Below are 18,298 nucleotides of genomic sequence, written 5' to 3' on the forward strand. Positions count from 1 at the left end.
ATGCTGAGCTCCAGGGAAACCAAAGAGTAGCAGAGAGACAACTACGTGACCAAAAGAGGAGACTGTGCCATCACTTGGGAATAAAAGCAGCAAACGCAGCTGCAGGTAGGATCGTTGACTCCAACGGGTTCGCCCCCCTTTCCTTCTCCCTTTTACTTCATTCCTTTATTGGAGTCTACTATTCATTCAGCAAATGTTCAAAGTCTTGGTTCTCTAGGGCACAATGTGCCAAGTGATGCGTGTAAGGGAGGAGATCAATGCATCCTCTGTTTCTAAGAGGCTTACATTTCTGAGGAAGAAAAAATAAGCAGAGGCAAATGACTTTCTCTGACTCTGTTTCTCTGCGAATCAAAGGCTATTCATTTCCCACTTGGCCCTGGTACTAACTTCTTGGACCTCATCCTTCTCCTCAGCCACAGGTACCATCTCAGTTGGTCCTGCTGCCCCTCCTCCCCTCTTCAGATTTCAGGACAATTCTAGAGCCAGCTCTCCCACCTGGCTAGGGTGAGAGCATGGAGCTCCACCCTCAAACACCTGGGCTTTGATCTTCTCCAAAGGATAGACGACAGCAAGAGAGCATCTAGAGACCCTGGAGAGACAGGAGGGTGGCTAGAAAATGGGGATGGACAAAATGCACTTCACTTTGCACCCAGAAACAAAGACACTGCGAAGGAGCAAATTTAATAATTGTTTGTGTTTTATTGGATATCAGCATGAGGGGAGCAGGGGAGGCAGTAAAAAGTAGAGAGGATGCTAGAAAACACACTCATTGAATCTTCATTTAGCTCACACTCCATTCTTTTGATTTCCAACTTAGGGTGTTCCCCTCTGTCATTCTCCTAACCCCACTGTGACCCAGGGTTTGGAGGACTGAGGAAGCCAGCTGGGATGTTCCAAACAGAGCCAGTAGGATGAAGAACTCTGGGAGGAAATTAATTAATACCTGGGCGTAGATGAATATTTCCCCAGCTGCCTCCTGGATACCGGTTAACATTCCCCCAGCTAGTACCTGGATACCGGTTAATATCCCCCCAGCTAGTACTTGGGTATCGATTATTGATACCCCAGATTCCCACAGAGTGTGGCATGAGCCTGGTGCCCCATCCAGTTCCAGGACCTCCACTTCCCCAGGACACTCCTGGATTCAGGGTTCCCCAGGGGTGCCCAGGCATAGGTGGCTGTCGAATCCTGTTAGTAAGAGAAGGTAGGTTTCGGGCAAGGATTTCTCTGTGGGCTCCCAGCACATTAGAATGGAGTGGCTGTCTAAACTTAGACTCCTGGTAGAGTGAAGCCTCAGGTATGGGGCCTGCGGAATGTGCAGAGGGTCCTGCGGGCAAGAAACTGCTGCCCAGAGTGGGGGCAATGGCACCAGAAAGGAAAGACTGTTTTTCACGCAGCACTTCACCTATGTGGTCCTCAATGGCAGCAGCCATCATCTGCCAAGGATCCTCAGGGGGCCAGGAATCCATGGAGGGCAGTCTCTCAGTTGGGGGCCACCTCTGAACTCCAGAACCTCCTGCAGGTAGGAAGCCATCTGATGGAGAAACGTTGAGCTTCAAAGGAACCCTTGTTAAATCATTTGGCCCAGGGTCTGGTTTGGACTGAGGAAGTTCAGAGTTGGAGTGGCTGGTCAAGTAAGGTTGTTCAAGCAGAGGCAAGTTGGCTCCCAAGTGTTGGATTACTTTCTCCTCCACTGCACCAATGCTTCGGCCAAAGAAGCCTGAGGGAAAAGAAAGAGGAGGCCACAGAAGGACTGGATATTTGGTTCCAATGCCCACCTTGGATTCTCTTTGCTCCAAATTCCTTCATTTTCCCCAAGGACCCAAGGGACCCTCTTGCCTTTACCTCTTCCCTCAATTCCAGTTCCCCTGGAGCCTTCCAGTTTCCACCTGTGCAAAGGGTTGGGTACAACCTCCATACCTGGGAGATGAAGACAGATCAGAAGAAGCAGGCCCAGAGGAACTCCGCTCCCTGCCATGCAGCCCTGCATCTTGCTCAACTCTAACATCTCTCTCTCTCTGCCCCAAGACAGCCAACCCTTTATCCTCTTGGTGGGGTGAGGGACAGCAGAAACAAGCTGAGCCAGTGGTTGTGCAGATAATAAGGCTGTACATTCCACTCTCATTCCTAATTCAGTCTGTGGCAACAGGTGCCACTTGAATGTCCTAGGGAAGCTGGGTGTGTCCACCCCGGTTTCTTTCCTAAAGTTCCCCACCCCTTCCTGACCCAGGTGTCCTGGTTCACTGCTGGTCACTGATTGCCAGCCCTGCCCTGCCCACTCTGGCTTCCTACACCAGGCACAGGAGTATCTTCAATCTTGGGGTCCTGATCTCATCATTGCCTTTTCAGCAATAGAAACATTCAATTCTCTTTACTTTCTCTTTGGGATCCAGATCATTCTCTTCCAGCACTCTTTTCTCATACATCGCCATAGCTCCTTTACCTTAACCACAACCTGTAGGAGCTCAGGAGTACAGAAGTGCCCCACATTGGAGAGGCTGCTCCTGGATAAGATCTTGTATGTAAGGAATAGGCCTGGTTCCCATCCTTAAGAGACGATGGTGTATTAATTTCCTACCACTGCTATAACAACCACAACCTTAGTAGCTTACAACAATACAAGTTTGTTACCTTACAATTTTGAAGATCAGAAGTGGGCTCCCAGCACATTGTTCTCACTGGGTCAAAATCAAGGAGTCACCAGGACTGTGTTTCTTTCTAGAGGCTCTAGAGGAGAACCCATTTCCTTGCATTTTCTACCTTTTCTTTTTAAATTTTATTTCAATTGTATTTGCCAACATACAGTATAACACCCAGTGCTCATCTCATCATGTGCCCTCCTTAATGCCTGTCACTCAGGCATTTCCTAGCTTTTAGAAACCACCTGCATTCCTTGGCTCATGGTCTCCTTCCTCCATGTTCAAAGCCAGAAACAGAAGATCTTCTTACATTGCATGACTCTGACCTTTTCTTCTTCTTCTTCCCTCTTCCACACTTAAAGATCCTTACGATTACACATTGACCCATCCAAATAATTCAGGATAATCTCTCTACTTTAAGGTCAGCTAATAACCTTAATTCCATCTGCAACCTTAATTTCCCTTCACTGCGTAACCTAACATATTAGCAGGTTCCAGGGATGATGTGGATATCTTTGGTGGTGCTAGGGAGGACACCATTCAGCCTACCACAGACGGTCAAATGGGTCCACAGAATATAAGAAATACTGAGAGGGAGTAGACGTTCCCAACTAATAATAGAGGAAGATATTTAAATGCTATTGTCAGGGACTCCTGGGTGGCTCAGTGGTTGAGCATCTACCTTCAGCTCAGGGTGTGATCCCAGGGTCCTGGGATCAAGTCCCACATCAGGCTTCTCTGCCTGTGTCTCTGCCTCTCTTTCTCTGTGCGTGTCTCTCATGAATAAATTAATAAAATCTTTAAAAATAATAATAAATAACAAACTCTGTTGTCAAATGGCCCTGAATTGATAATTGTTGAATCTGTGTGTGGGAGCATAGAGATTCATTAATTCTTTTGTCTACTCTTAAATATGTTTGAAATTTTTACAATAAAAAGTGTACAAATGCCTTCATTTTCCCTGTTGCTTCCAGGAGGCACCCAGACTAGGCTTCCTGGTTACATGAAGTCTAAAATAAGCTGTTAGATTTTCCTTTTCCATCCTCATCCCCAGCTCCAGATTGCTAGCTACTGGATGAGTGGGAAGCTTTTTTCCAGAACTGGGCAGGGGAGGGCAGTGTCCTTTTTCAGTGACATCCACCAGATTTGCAAAAATTTTTGACCTTGACCATACCAGAGACTAAAGACTGCTGACTAAAGGAATTCCCACATCAAAGTCTGTATCCTTCCTGTAAAGCCTATAATTGGCTGAAATCCAGGGCCAGATGCCTGGCCAAGTGTGACTCACCAGTGGTAACAAAAACAGGACTATTCTGCAGCCTTTCTCTGTCTTCAATCAACCCTGCAGGTTGGCTCAGCTGCCAGGTCATTTTTGATCAACAATAGATCAAAATTTGGGACCAGTTAATACCATCCAATAGGAGGGAATAGATTAGATCCTAGGGTAGGGATAAATTCCTTTGTAGTCAAACAGAGGTTCTGAGAGGTAGCCTTGCTTTGGGGTGAGGCCCTTCCTAAAGGGACAAGCATAGCTCACTCTCCTGTCCTTGGGTGATGAGAACTTCCTTGGCCTCACCGTCTCACTACCACTGCCTCAATCTCCAGGACACAGTTTGCCTGGCCCTTACCACCCTCTGCTTTCTCTCTCTTCTCCTATGGAGGCCACTCTCCTTCTCCACTATAGTGCTCTACCTCTTACCTCCCATAAGTCTCTCTCTAGAACTGCAGAAGTAGCAGCAAAAGTGTGGAGGTGGAGAGGACACCTGGCTCTGTTCTGCCATAGGCTGTGGCATTTTTATGTAGGCTAGTGAGTCACCATGCTTGGCTACACTCCCTATCATGTTACCATCCTCTCTGTCTTTTATTCTCTCCACCCGTAGCTCCCAGAACAACGCCCACCTGGGCTCCCACCCAGTCACCAGGAATCTGATCTGGTTGTTGTATTCCAGCCTTCCCAAGGTTTTCCAAGTGTCCCGGAAAACCAGGAAATCAATGCTCAGATTCCTAGAGAGGATGGCTTCTAGTAAGTGAGGCAAACTAATGGTAGAGAAGTAGGAACCTGCATGGGGCGGGAAAGGGAATAATTAGGGCCCTATATAGGGAGAGGGAAAGACCTCAGGTGAATGGGGAATAGAGACAGAATGGATTTCCTGAGCAGTGAGAGAGAAAAGAAATGGGAGGAAGGATCTTGGAGACCAGCCTCTGCTTTCAGTTAAACAAATATTTATTGTTTTCCCTTTGTGGGTGTAGCTATAAAGTATAAGAGAAATACTGTTCTAACTTACGAGTGAAAATGAGGGACATGGGGATCTCTAGAGATATAAGAGAGCACCGTGCAGGTCCTAAGGGGAGACCCAGGACTCCGTGCAGGTCCTAAGGGGAGACCCAGGACTCCAAGTCCTAAGGGGAGACCCAGGACTCCAAAAGTCTCCATCTAGTTCACACAGTTTATTGAACCATCTGTCCAGGGTCCAGAGAGAGTGGGCATCTACTCCAGTGTCTGAGGCTCCCCTGGTGTCTCCCTCACACAGGGAAGCATCTGAGCATTGAAGGAAGTGGCAGCCAGGAAGGGGTTCTGAGACAGAGACCTTGAGAGGCAAGAAGGAATGTTAGGAACCCACAGAGACTGTAGTGAGCTCTATAGGGCAGGGTGGGAGTGGAATCAGGAGTGTGAGAACCCCATGGCATTGGTTAACCAGATAGATGGCAAAGAGATGTCAGTGAAAAGTGGTCATTGCTTTCAGGCAACAGTTTGGACTATGCTTTATTTGGCAAATAAAGAAAGGGGGAGGACGACTTGTCCAGGAACCAGAGTTACTATGGGACATTTCAGGGGTTTCCCAGTCAAGAATCTGAATGGGAAGGGTTAGCTACTGGATTGTACCATCTCAAAGACATGACAGAGGAAACTTTAGAGAATGGTTATCTGGCAGGGAGGGCACTGTAGTACCAGGGGAATCTAAGCAGTAGGAGAGAATGAGAAAAGGGATTTGGAGTCTACAATTTTGGGAAGTAAAGAAAAAAGAGGTGTTACGGGGCGTCTGCCATATTAGAGCAATGAAGGAAATAGAGCAGCTCTCTTGGGAAGGAGGAGGGAAACTGAGCTAACCCCATGCCGGCCTCTGGACTCCCAACTGAGATGTGTTTGCGTGTGTGCCCACACATGCATATATGCAAAAGCTAACTTATGGACTGGTAAGTGACTCTCCCTGGGGTAGGAAAACTTCAGGGTCGGCTAGCTGGGGCCCCAGAGGCTTCACTTGGGCCAGAATGTCCCGGATACTGCGGCAGGGGAGCTTTCCAGAGCCGCAAGACTTGGCACCAGCTGAAGGATCAGGTTGAGGAGAACCATCCGGACCCCCACTCAATGTTGAGGAGACAGAAATGCAAGGGTGACCAGAAGAACTGGACTTGCTGCCGCAGGGCTGAAGGATGATTTTGCCACTGGATTGGGAGCTGGAGCTGCCGCCAAAGGTGCCAGTGCCTGGTGGGGAACAGGGCCCCTGTGAAACACCACCACAGGGATGGAAAGATGAACTACTGGAAACACTAGAACTACTGTGGACTCCAGAACCAGAGAGGGAGCAGGGCCCCTTAGAGCCACCTCCACAGGGCTGGACCCCACCAGAGCCCACTGGCTGGAACACAATGGCTGAGGAAGCTCCTGACTGGTAGATGCTGGAACTAGAAGAGCTATGGCTGGGGATGATGGGATTGCTGGAGAAGTATTTGCCCTCAGAGATGGGGGGCCCAGCTGCAAAGGAAGGGGCGCCTGGAGAGCCTTTGACAGGGTTATCTTTGGTGAAGTAGCCCACAGGGTAGATTTTGCCCCTACTGTAGGTCATGCCTGGCACCAGGTAACTGTCAGAGGAGCCACCCACCACCTCATAGCTGCCATAGGATTTGTCTACAGAGGTTATGGGGGGGCAGGGCTTGCCCGGAAGGCCACCAGTGCTGCAGGGGGCACCTTGAACCCCTCCAGGGCCACCAGAGCCATGCTGCTCCACCACTACCACCACAGGCCTTTGACCTCCTGACACGGAGTGGGAGCTGGAAATGTAGGAGCCAGAATGGGAGACAATAGGCCCCCCACTGCAGGGAGAGTCAGGGACATCTGAAGTACAGGGGCGTAAGTTGACCCTTTGGCCACCGCTGCTGGATATCCAAGAGCTTGGGGAAGCGGATAAGCTGGAGCCTCCTCCAGACTGGGAAGAGCTGATCAGTAAACGGGAAGAATCATCACTGATTGGTAGGGCTGAGCCAGCCCCTGGCTGGGCGCTGCTGCTTCCCGACTGGGAGGAGCTGGATCCGGAGGAGTAGCTGATCTGGGAATACCCGGTTCCTGGCTTAAATAATGAAGATCCCAAAGAACCACCCTGGGCGACACTGGATCCGCTGGAGCCACCACTGGAGCCACCGGAACCACTAAGGCCACCGCTGGAGCCACTGGAACTGGAACTGCTGGAACCGCTGGAGCCACTGTGGCCACTGAAGCTACTGGAACCACTCTTCCCAGTTAGGCAGGGGTCACTGGGGGAGGTGATACGCGTGTCCTTGCAGGGGTCTGAGAGGGTCGCGATGCTCTTAGCCAAGGCCCCTGGGGAGGAAGTAGTGGTTAGTAAAGGCAGAATGGCTTGGCCTCCTCCCTCAGCTTCCAAGCCCGCTCTGTCGCTCTGTCTTCTGCTTGGGATCTCTCCTGGGAGGGACCTGGGAAGAGCGTGGGGTGGCGAGAAGTGCTGTTGTCTGTTAAGGAAAATGAGTCAGCAGAGGAAGGGCTGTTCCGGGAGGAGGCAGGGACAGGGAAAATGAGACTCCAAAGGAGGGGCTGTCAAAGGAAGAGAAGAGGGGACCAAGTGGCAGGGGCTCATAGGTCCAAGGGTCCAGAATAGAGGCAGGGCATGGGGGAGACTGCTGCTCCTCAAGAGGGCGCCTAAATCCCGAGGGGAAGAGTCCCAGGTAAGACTGAGGGACCCAGGAAAGGGGGAGACAAGACAAAACAATAAGTGGGGAAAGGAAAGGAATACGGAAAGAAATAAGCGGGGAAGGAAAGGAAAGGTAGCAATGGAGATGTGAGGAAAGAGGCATCCAGGGGCTGGGGGACTGAGGTTAGGGTTCGGGTGCTGGAGGACTGAGATTCCATCACCAGCCGCCTTGAGAGAGTCTGGGCTTGGGCAAAGGGTGGGAGCTCTGATCCCATCTCAGTGCTGCCAGTGCCAGGAAAGCTGGGCGGGGGCCGGGATGTGGGGGCACCGCCGGTGCTTCAGAACCTGCCAGTTCAGCGCGACAGGACACCGCACCCAAGCCAGCCCTGGGTCCTGGCCCAGCCCAGGCACCCTAGGAGGAAACCTCCAAGGCTCACAACCAGCATCCGCTTCCCTCTCTCCGCACCCAGCCATCACACATGCCACCTGCCCCCGGGGCTCCCACCCTTAGGTCCTGGCAGGGGTGAGACCACTTCTTTCTGTTACCAACCCTGTGCCTCTCCTCCCAGGCTCACCTCACCCTATCCTTCCTCTGCTCCCCATCTCAACTCCTGCAGGTCCTGAGCAAGTTCTAAACCTCTCCGAACTTTAGTTTATACATTCGGAGAGGCTGAATCTGTCCCCCCACAAGCAGTGCCCGTGATGTCCCCATCCTCTCCCCAAAGAGAAGTCCTGTGTCCCCCTCCATACCAAAGCCAGCTCTGTCCACAGCCCCCCTCACTCGGCAGCGCTGCTCACGGAGAATGCCTCCTCTCCTCCTCCGCTCCGGCCACGGCCACGGCCCCCGACCGGGCAGGCTCACCGCTCACCTGCTGGTCCACGGCACAACCCCAGATTGGATTCCGGCTTTGCCACTTTCTAAGTTGTGATCTTGAGCCAGTTTCTTTTCTTTTCTTTTCTTTTTTAAGATTTTATTTATTTAGTCACAAGAGACACACAGAGAGAGGCAGAGACACAGGCAGAGGGAGAAGCAGGCTCCGTGCAGGGAGCCGGATGTGGGACGTGATCCCTGGACCCCAGGATCACGCCCTGAGCTGAAGGCAGACGCTCAACCACTGAGCCACCCAGGCATCCCTTGAGCCAGTTTCTTAACCTGCCCTAGCCTCAGTGTCCTCACTGGTACAGTGGGAATAACGAATCTCATACAGTGCTGATGATCAAAAGTGCTAACGTGAAGTGCTAGGATAGTGTCTGACACATGAAAAGTACTCTGTAAGTGGTAGCAGTTACTACTATTAAAATCCGGTCTTCATCTTCTAGTGCTCTGATAATTGACAAGAGCAATAACAACAGTAACCAATAGTTATAGAACTCTCTAGGATTCCCAAAGCACTTGTCACATACATTATTTAATTTGAGACTCAGGAAGACTAGAGGTAGTCTGGTTGTAGAGTTTCAGGAAGTTGAATACCTTGCCTGGAGTGACAAGGCAGGGAGGAGCAGCCCTCAGACTCAGGCATCAGATGCCAGAGCCCATGCTCTTTGCCCCTGCTGGGTCGTCTCGGGGTTTCTCCCTGGATGGTGATTCCTCCCAGCTCCCAGCACCCAGAGCACTGGAACCCTCCAGCCTCCTGTGACCTGGTGTCTGCATCCTGCCTCCGCCACAGCTCCCCGTTCTCTGACTCCCACGGTCCCAGCCTCCTACCTGGCAGGAGGAGACCAGCCAGCAGCAGTGCCATCATTCCTCGCCCTCCCACATGCCCCTCCTGGGGTGCCTGCGAGGAGCCCATCTTGGACTGTGCAGCCTTCTAACAGCAGCTCGTGGACACCCAGGGCCTTTATGCCAGGGCTGGACATTCTCCGGGCAGGAGTCACCAAGGGGAGGGGTGGGGAGGTGAAGGGGCAGGTGCCCGGGGCACCTTGGTGTGGCTGGGAGGAACTCAAGTAATCAGCTGGGGCATCTGCCTACTCAGCGGCAGAGGTGGCTCGGTGCGGGGTATCCGCGGCCACGGGGCCTCCAACAATCCTGCCTTCCAGCCCGCTGACGGGCCTGCCCATGGCTCGTCATTGCTTCACCTGGAACCAGGCACTCTGCCCACTCAAGCGGCCACTCTCCCCACAGACCCAGTCACCTGGCTCCTGTCCCACTCCCCATCCTCCTCCCATGCACAGACGTGGACATTCAACTTTCCCAGGTACCCGCTCTGGCCCCCCACCACTACCCCATGGCTAACCCCACCTGGCTTCCCGTCCATGGCCCCTGGATCTGCCCCTTTCCTTGGGATCTGTCCCTCAGCCTCCACTTTCCTCCTGCAGCTCAGAGAATCTGCCCTGCACCCCCAGAACCCCCTGTGGTCACTGTCCGGGTCGCATGCCTGCCACATGCCTAGTATGTGTCCAGCAATGAATGAGTCCTCTCCCTCCTACCCACTAGGAATCTGCACTCCGAATACCAGCTCCCTGACCTCTCCCTTCCGGGGGCGCTCCTGGGATAGGGTGAGGAGTGCTGGGTGCCAGGGCCACAGCCTGGGGAGAGGCCTGGGCTGGGAGCCCCTGTCATAGCTGGGTCTGAGGTTACTCACAGGCCACTCATGGCCTCTCCCGCACAGCTGGTGACCCTGACTCCCGGGCGTGAGCCAGAAGCTAATGAGGCTAATTGGGAAGGTGGTGGCCCTGCAGACCATTAGCTGGCTCCCTGGCCTGGATGAGGGGACAGGAAGCAGCCAGCCCTGGTCTGAGGGTGGTGAAGGAGGGTCAGGCAGAAGGCAGACTTCAGGGTCCCCTAGGATCAAAGGCAGGACTGGCCGACCAGAGTCCTGAGTTCAGCTGGGAGGGAGGCCGGTCCTCCTCCATCATGTTCCCCTCCTCCTGCTTTGGTCCTGGCCCCACCCCAGCCAATTAATTGCTCACTGGTATTGCCCAGAGTATCAGTATCGGAGGGAGAGGCCTGGGACCAGGTCAAGCTGCCTCTCCTCCTCCTCCCTGCACCCCTCACCCAGACTCTCACCTCCATACCTCCCCACAAAGACTGCCTATGCCCCAGCCCTGATTGCCTTCTCTCTCTCTCTCTCTCTCTCTCTCTCTCCTGTCCTGCCTTTCCCTCCAGCCCAGTGCTGCCCCTAGGACTTTCTTTGATGATAGGAATGTTCTGTTCTGTATCTGTGCTGCCAAATACTACTAAGCATTTGAAATGGGGCTAATATGGCCAGCCTAAGGAACTGAATTTTTTTATTGTACTTAATTTTAATTTATTTTTTAAATATCTTATTTATTTATTCATGATAGACACAGAGAGAGGCAGAGACACAAGCATAGAGGGAAGCAGGCTCCCTGCAGGGAGCCTGATGTGGGACTCGATGGGAACCGTGGAATCATGCCCCTGACAGAAGGCAGGCACTTAACCCTGAGCCACTCAGGCGTCCCCTTAATTTTAATTTAAATGTGAACAGACATGTGCAGCTAGTGGCTACCATGTGCAGCTAGTCTAGCCCTTGATTTTACCAGCATTCAAAATGGGATTGGGAAGGAAGAGGGGCCAGGAGCTAGGGAGACAGGAGGTAACAGGACAGACTCCCCGAAGAGGGTTGAGGCAGTGGGAGAAAAACAAAACCACTGGCTTAGGACCAGGATGACCTGGGTAGGAGTCTCAGTTAACTTCCTGGCCTCCGGCAAGTCTCCCAACCTTTCTGAACGTCAGTGTCCTCCTCTGTAAAATGGAGATACTTTGAGTCAAGCCTACCTGACAGGGGGTTTGCGAGGATCAAATGGGAAATGAGGGATCCCTGGGTGGCGCAGCGGTTTGGCGCCTGCCTTTGGCCCAGGGCGTGATCCTGGAGACCCGGGATCGAATCCCACATCGGGCTCCCGGTGCATGGAGCCTGCTTCTCCCTCTGCCTATGTCTCTGCCTCTCTCTCTCTCTCTGTGACTAACATAAATAAATTAAAAAAAAAAAAAAGAAAGAAAGAAAACAAATGGGAAATGATCAGAAAGATTCGGTGAGGCTGAAGATGCAGCCCTCCGGGCACAGGAGTTTAGCAGATGAAGCCCCACAGCGCCCCACCTGTGTCCTCCCCTGGGGACAGCGAGCAGGATGGCCCACTCCCCAGCCCCAGGCTTTCCCTTCAGAGGCTCCAGCCCAGCTGACCTGGAGGGGACCCAGAGTCTCCCCCCACCCCCGCCCCGCCCGCCCCACCCCTATGGAGCAGCGAGCAGCGTCACCCAGGGGTGCTACTGAACATGGTGTCAGTTCCTCCAGAGCCCATCCCGGCCACCTCTGTTCCCTCCCTGGACTCCCAGCCGCTGGCTGTCTCAGGGAAGAGGGGGGCGGGGTGGGCTGGGAGCAGAGAGGGGAGTGCCCGAAAGAAGAGGCACAGGGAGCCTTGTGGGTGGGCAGAAGGGGAGGAACGTCCGCAAGGCCTGTGGGATAGTCTTTCCCAGCGCAAACAGAGGTGGCAACGTCTGTCCTGTTTTCTCTCTCTTCATTCCTCCCAGATGCCGTCAGACCTTGGCCAGGACAGCCAGGGCTGGGGGAGGCAGAGTGTCTCGGCCTCTCTCGACAGCTGCAGCCGCTCGTGCAGCCTGGTGTTCAGCCTCCGTCCTTCTCCCACCTGCTGTGCTCCTATCCTCCTGTCCTCTCTGTCACCTTTCTCCCTGATCCCACCAGCGCGTCTCCCCATGTGTGGGCCCTCCCAGCAACTCTCCTCTCTGCTGTTTTACTATGTCCCTTGGACTCATCATGAACACTTCTTTCAGCTCAGGCAGTAAAAATCTGAAGCTAATGGGGCTGAGGAGGGCAGGAAGGGCCATTGGCTCGGCACCTGCCAGGCCAGGGCTGTCCCGTGGGACATTCACCAATGCCTACAGAGGTGAAGGAGGTCTGCTGTGCTCCCCAGCAAGTGCCCCGTCCAACACCTGGACTGAGGGAGAGAACATGGTGGCCCGAGGCAACCCCACACACACCAGAGAATATCAAACATTTTTTAAGACTTTATTTATTTATTAGAGAGAGAGAGAGAGAGAGAGAGCACAAGCAGGGGGGAGGTGCAAAGGGAGAGGGAGAAGCAGGCTCCCCACTGAGCAGGGAGCCCAACGTGGAGCTCCATCCTAGGACCCTGAGATCATGACCTGAGCCACAGGCAGAAGCTTAACCGGCTGAGCCACCCAGGTGCCCCTAGAAAATCAGACCTAAGGCACATGCCTTCCAAGGGCAAGGGATTGGGAGTTGGTGACACGTTTATGAAGAAGGCAGGTTGTGTCCACTCAATTGAGGCTGCCTGGGGCTGCTCGGGGCTGCTGCTGCTGCGTCCAGCATTGGGCACTGGTTCAGTACGCTCAGCCTACACGGTGCTTTAGACTTTGCAACAAGGAGGGCGATGAATTGTCCTTGACCGTGAGGAGCTGAGGTCCAGCTGGGGATAAACACACAGCCCAGAGAGAAGGCTAGCATGGAGAAAAGAGAAGCACTTGGTTCCGAGGTGGTGTCAGGACATTCCCTGGGCCTTGGGGAGTGCTGAAGGCAGGGAGTCAGCAGCTCAGACTCCAGGCCCTGGCTGTGCTGAAGGGGTGTTTGGAACAAGTGGCTGGCTTGGAAAGTATAAATGGGAGCAGCAGAGTGGAGGCACAGAGGGGCTACTTGGGCCAGCATCACAGGGGATGCGTAACAGCAGGTAAGGGAGGAATATGGTCAGTGTAGGAGGATGCAGGGATTGGAGGGTTCTGAACAGGGGGAACAGCATAGTCAGAGGGGAGGTTTGGGGTAGAGAACCACCATCTCCTGAGGGCCAACGGTGGGCCAGATACTGTCCCGGCTACTCCAACTGCTCTGGTGCTTAGACCTCACAACAGCTCGGCAGGGTAAGAGTTTTTCTCCCCCAATTCACAGACAAGGAAACTTGAGTTTAAATTGGTTGCTCAGACCAGCGGGTAACTAGCACGAGAGTTTGGAAAGGACACACACTCAAGCCTGTTGGACTCTAGAGGCCGTGTAGGTCCCATCTTTCAGCTGACACCAGGCCATGAATCAATGGCAGTGGTCCACAGACAGATTTCAGAGGTTCCTTAGACCCAGTAAGGGTGTGTGCAAAATTCCTTGTGTGTCATCAAAGTCTCAAAGCTGAGAGGTCCCAAGCAAGAAAGTCAACAGCACATCCTGTCCCTCCCACTCAATCTTGTCTCCTTTGTGTTTTATCCACGGCCCTCAAAGTCAGGACAGAAGTTTTGGAACAAGTGTCCCATGCAGGGGTGTTTGGTAGACCTAGGACTTCCGCTTGAGAGAAGGAACGGGGAATGAAAACACAGGGGAGAAGAAGCCCAAGAGAGGGGCTTGTTTTGTGGGGGCAGAGGGCAAGAGGCTGCTCTGCACCCCAGGGCCTGAGCCTCTCTGCTCTGCTCCAGCCAAAGGCACTTCCGTCTCCTGCCCTCTCTTCCTCCCTCGCACTTTCTCTGCTGGGGTGGGCTCCTCTGTCCAGCTGTCACCCAGGGCAGGCTCACACCCCTGGCCCGCTCCCAGAAGGTCTCCCTGGGCCATTGCCCTGTAGTGGGCGTGGGTGCCCCTGAGTCACCCACACTCTCCACCTGGTCCTCTTGTGGCTGAGGACACGGGTCCAGGAAGCAGAGGACGAATCTGCACGTGGGAGTTCCTGCCCGACCCATGCCCACCTCAGCCCCGCTGTGCCCACGTGACTGGCTAAGTGTCACTCCAGTGTGGTCTCTCTCCTCCACCTGCCTCTGTGCTTTCTTCCCTGTGGTAGATGATGCAGCCCAGGACCCATGTTCCACATGGCCGGCCCCCTCTGAGCAGACAGATCCCAGGGCAGCTTATGTGTGCAGCCCGGCACGGCCATCAGCCCCGGATCTCGGATCTCCGAATGCCAGGCCCGCGCCCCCAGCAGGCGCTCGGTGGTTCTTCCCCCGCTGCCCCACTTCCCCTGGATCCCCCCTCTCGGCCTTCAGCGCCCTCCCAGCCGCTCGGCGCCCGGTGGGATGTGGCAACGGCTGAGGCCTTGCCCCCAGGAGCACCCTGTCTGTCCAGGCACATGAACTGGGCTCCCATGTGAAGCTTCTCAGCTCCACTGTGTTGGGGGCCCATCCGTCCCACCCTCATTCCTCACGGGTGACTGTCTCCCCGAGCCACTCGTCACCCCCCTGGACGTTCTCTCTCCTCTGGGGGATGCAGCACACCTCCATTTAAAGAGCAGAGCTCACATGGCACCCCGAGGGAGTCCTGGGAACTCCCCTGCACCCAGCCTTACTCTGGAGCCGAGGGTGGAGCAGGACGGGGCCGTGTTCCCTAACAATCCCTTAGGTGAGTTATTGGGAATCCCACCCAGGATAACACGCCACCCTTAGCTAAGAATCACTGGGGAGCAGTCTGCACCTCATCAAAACGTTCAGCGGTGTGCTCTATGCTCAGCTCCACCTGGTCCTCCTCCATCAGCTCCAGCCCACCCGTGCCTCCTCTGGGACTGACCTCCTGGAGTTTGGCCTGGTCAGCCTCCACTTCTCCTCTTCCCATGCCCCACCTTCACCCTCTCCGAAGCCTGCCGGCACCCTCCCAGGGACCCAGGGCACTGCAGCTGGAGTGAGGACTGGAGCCCGAGGCAGGGGCATCTTTGGGCAGTGAGTCTCCGTGAGGAAGAACTCTGCCCCCAGCCTCCCTGCTCCCCCTCCTGTCTCCACCCCGCCTCCTGTAAGCAGCAGCAGGGAGTCAGCTGAGTGCGGGTCATGCTCCCAGCCTGAGACCCGCTGGGTTTAAGTCACATCTGATTTGGCCACCACCTCTCTTGCCTTGTGAGGAGGTGACTACAGAGGCTGTGATTAGCTGTCCGAGCAAAAACAATATTTGTCCTCTTCTCTGTTCTGTGGAATGAGCGCCAGGGAAACCAGCACTCATTGCTCATTATGTTTACCTTTAAAACAGTCGTTCTTTCCACTGTAGCTATTAATGCTTCTTTATTGTTATTGGTCACCCAGGACTAGTGCCTCCCAGCTCCCTGGCAGTCCAGAGGATGGAGCCAGGGAGGGTGAAAGGGAAGGCCAGGGTACAGTCTGAATGAGCTTTTGGGAGCAGCAGGAAGGCGGAAGGCGTTGCCCCAAGAGGGACTCCCAGGCCAGGTGTGGTTCTCGGGCTGCTGGGGGCGGATCGTGTGGGCCCGTCTTCTGGACTTCTGCCTGGCTGGGAGCATCACTCTCACAGGGAGCTTCTCCTGTCCCCCGAAGTGTCCATCCCTGGCACCTGATGCATCACCCTTCCACACAGGTGGCCAGAAAAGCCCGAATCATGTTGGAGAGGCTGGCATCCCTAGTCCAGCTCTGTTCTCCTGGACCCCAGGACTAGAACCAGAGAGTAGCACTGAGTCCTCAACAGTGTGTAACAGATCCTCACAGTCATCCACATGTGCGGGGTTGATTCGGATCCTCTCAGTGACCCCAGGAGACAGAAATTATCACTTGTCCTTTGGAGCTGCAGAGGGAGCTGCAGACACAAGTCCAGGGAGGTAAGGTGATGCTCACCCTAGTGGCCTGGGCTTCCCATGCACTCAGGATGCCCTAAGCTGCTTTCTCCTCTTCTTCTTGGGTATTCCCATAGCCTGACTTCCTCCTTCACTTCATTCACTTCTTGTCACCTGCCATTTCCTCAAGAGGCCCCCCTCTATCTTTTCTATTTAAAATCGCACCCCACCGCTAAATATGACCCATCATGCTCCATTTCCTTCCTTTTCCTGAATTTTCTTCAGAGCGCTTATCCCAGCCTGACATCCCATTACTTCTGTCCTGTGTCCATCTGTGGGATGTTCCCTTCCCCCACCACAAGATGAGCCCCGTGAGGGGAGGGCCCTCCTCTCTTTGACTCACCACCGCATCCACAGCCCTAGAGCACCGCCTGGCTCATGGGAGGGACATAATCAGAGAACGAAGAAATAATGAACATGTTAGGCCACAGGCCAAGCAGCCTGTGCCTGAATTTTCCTGAGGGCTCCAGAGCCTGCCTCATCTCACCTCATGTGCCTGACTCACCTCAGAGAGGTCACCCTGGCGACCAAGAGGGTACTAGTGGGGCCTGAGTGAGGCCTGGGGAGTGTATGATGTCAGAGGCAAAGGGCAAAGAGAACTCTGGATGGAAACATCTTGGGGGGCCTCTAGGCCGCCCTCTGGTGGAAAAGCATAGAATACCCAACACAAGGAAAGCCTCTCCGCCTGGGGTGGAAATTTGGAGATTATTACAGAAATCCCGAAAAGTCACATCCCAAGGTCACACAGAAAATATGTAGCGGAGAAGGGACAAAAACTTGGGTTACAATCGGATGCTTTCACCACTATGGGATTCGGTCTTCCTCCAACCACAGTTGAGATTAAGCTGTCAAAAGGAAGGCTAAGGATTTTTGAGGCTATGGTGGGGGTAGGGGGAAGCTGGGAAGGTGGAGTTGGTTTAATCCAACAAGTTCTTTGAGCTAGTGCCAGGCACCCAGTGGGCACGCAATTGAAGATTAGAGGAAGAAAATGTATAGCAAGAGAGCTTAACTTTATACTGAAGCAAGTTTTCAAATGAATTTGAAACATAAAATTGGCAGAGGAGTTAGGTCTTCCCCTCCTCAGCTCCTACAGAGGGGTGTGCCCCTCTGTAATTTAACTTTTATCACATTTTATCGCCATGATTTACATGTTTGTTTCCTCCCCAGACACACAGCTCCTTGAGGGCAGGGAGGACTGAAGCTGCTTCCTGGGATTGTCACCGCAGTCTAGCACCCCACACAGTAGATGCTCAATAAATTATTGTTGTATGGGCAAGTGGATGAACAAATGAGTGCCTTGGAGTTTCCCTGCCTAGAGATCTTCAAAGAAGTGCAGACAACCATCTCTTCTGTCTAATCCAAAGACATGATTGGCCTGCCCAAAGGCTGAGCACTGTGCCCGATGCCTTCTCAAGTTAACTAGGCTTCTATAATTAGGTTATACCATGATACAAGTTCTAGGTTCTTCTCTTTCATTGGCCAAGCATTTACTGACTACCTGCCATGTCCGAGGTACTGAGCTATTGTTCTCTAAAACTGTGATCCTGTTCTATTATTTAATTCTCTGACTCCATGTTGACATAAGATGCAACACTGTCCCCACCGCATTCACTCCTAGGTGAGGTCAGTCAAAGTAGACAGGAAAGAAGCAGTATTGTCTAACCTCAATGATAGGCTGGCACAATGGGTTCCCCTGTGTTAATACTCCATACCCTTCAGTACCACTCAATCTCCTTCCCAGCTAATAAGCACCCTGTGTTTGGGTGTCAATGCCTGCTGCCTATCAATAGGTATTAAAATCTCCAATTACCTCATGCCTCCCCCTTCTCTCTCCCACTCACCCACCTGTTGTGTCAAACCGGAAAGAACTGATTTGGAGCCAAGTCCTGGATTGTCTTCACTTTGGCACTTGGGTGATGTCTTTTTTTTTTTTTTTTTTTTAAGATTTTATTTATTTATTCATGAGAGGCAGAGAGAGAAGCAGGTTCCATGCAGGAAGCCCGATGTGGGACTTGATTCTGGGTCTCCAGGATCACGCCCTGGGCCGAAGTTGGCGCTAAACTGCTGAGCCACCCGGGCTGTCCTTGGGTGACATCTTAAACAGATGAGTTACCTCTCTCAGAGTAGTTTCCTCATCTGTGAAGTGGGGCTAATAACTTGCTTTCTTGAACACCTTCAGAGCCAAGTACGAGGATAAGAAGTAAGACCTATAAACACAGACAAGGC

General features: G+C 53.2%; 2 protein-coding genes across 3 annotated transcripts; both read right to left on the minus strand.

The window, feature by feature from the left end:
• Nucleotides 1-675: 675 nt before the first annotated feature.
• On the minus strand, nucleotides 676-4,689 carry LOC119876866 (chromosome 12 C6orf15 homolog). Of its 2 annotated transcripts, none has more exons than XM_038553470.1 (2): nucleotides 1,921-4,689; nucleotides 676-1,720 (listed from the first exon to the last, which is right to left on the minus strand). In XM_038553470.1, exons 1-2 carry the CDS (start codon nucleotides 2,123-2,125, stop codon nucleotides 933-935), a joined length of 993 nt encoding a protein of 330 aa, XP_038409398.1. In that variant the 5' UTR covers nucleotides 2,126-4,689; the 3' UTR covers nucleotides 676-932. The 2 variants fall into 2 exon arrangements, with proteins under 2 accessions (XP_038409398.1, XP_038409397.1); XM_038553469.1 differs by having other exon boundaries at nucleotides 1,846-4,689.
• A 383-nt stretch (nucleotides 4,690-5,072) lies between these two features.
• Nucleotides 5,073-9,418, minus strand: LOC119876865 (corneodesmosin). The gene is made up of 2 exons (XM_038553468.1): nucleotides 9,267-9,418; nucleotides 5,073-7,236 (listed from the first exon to the last, which is right to left on the minus strand). Exons 1-2 carry the CDS (start codon nucleotides 9,349-9,351, stop codon nucleotides 5,825-5,827), a joined length of 1,497 nt encoding a protein of 498 aa, XP_038409396.1. The 5' UTR covers nucleotides 9,352-9,418; the 3' UTR covers nucleotides 5,073-5,824.
• Between the last annotated feature and the right edge of the window lie 8,880 nt (nucleotides 9,419-18,298).

This window comes from Canis lupus, chromosome 12 (assembly GCF_011100685.1).
Source record: "Canis lupus familiaris isolate Mischka breed German Shepherd chromosome 12, alternate assembly UU_Cfam_GSD_1.0, whole genome shotgun sequence".
In the NCBI taxonomy this organism is placed as follows: domain Eukaryota; kingdom Metazoa; phylum Chordata; class Mammalia; order Carnivora; family Canidae; genus Canis; species Canis lupus.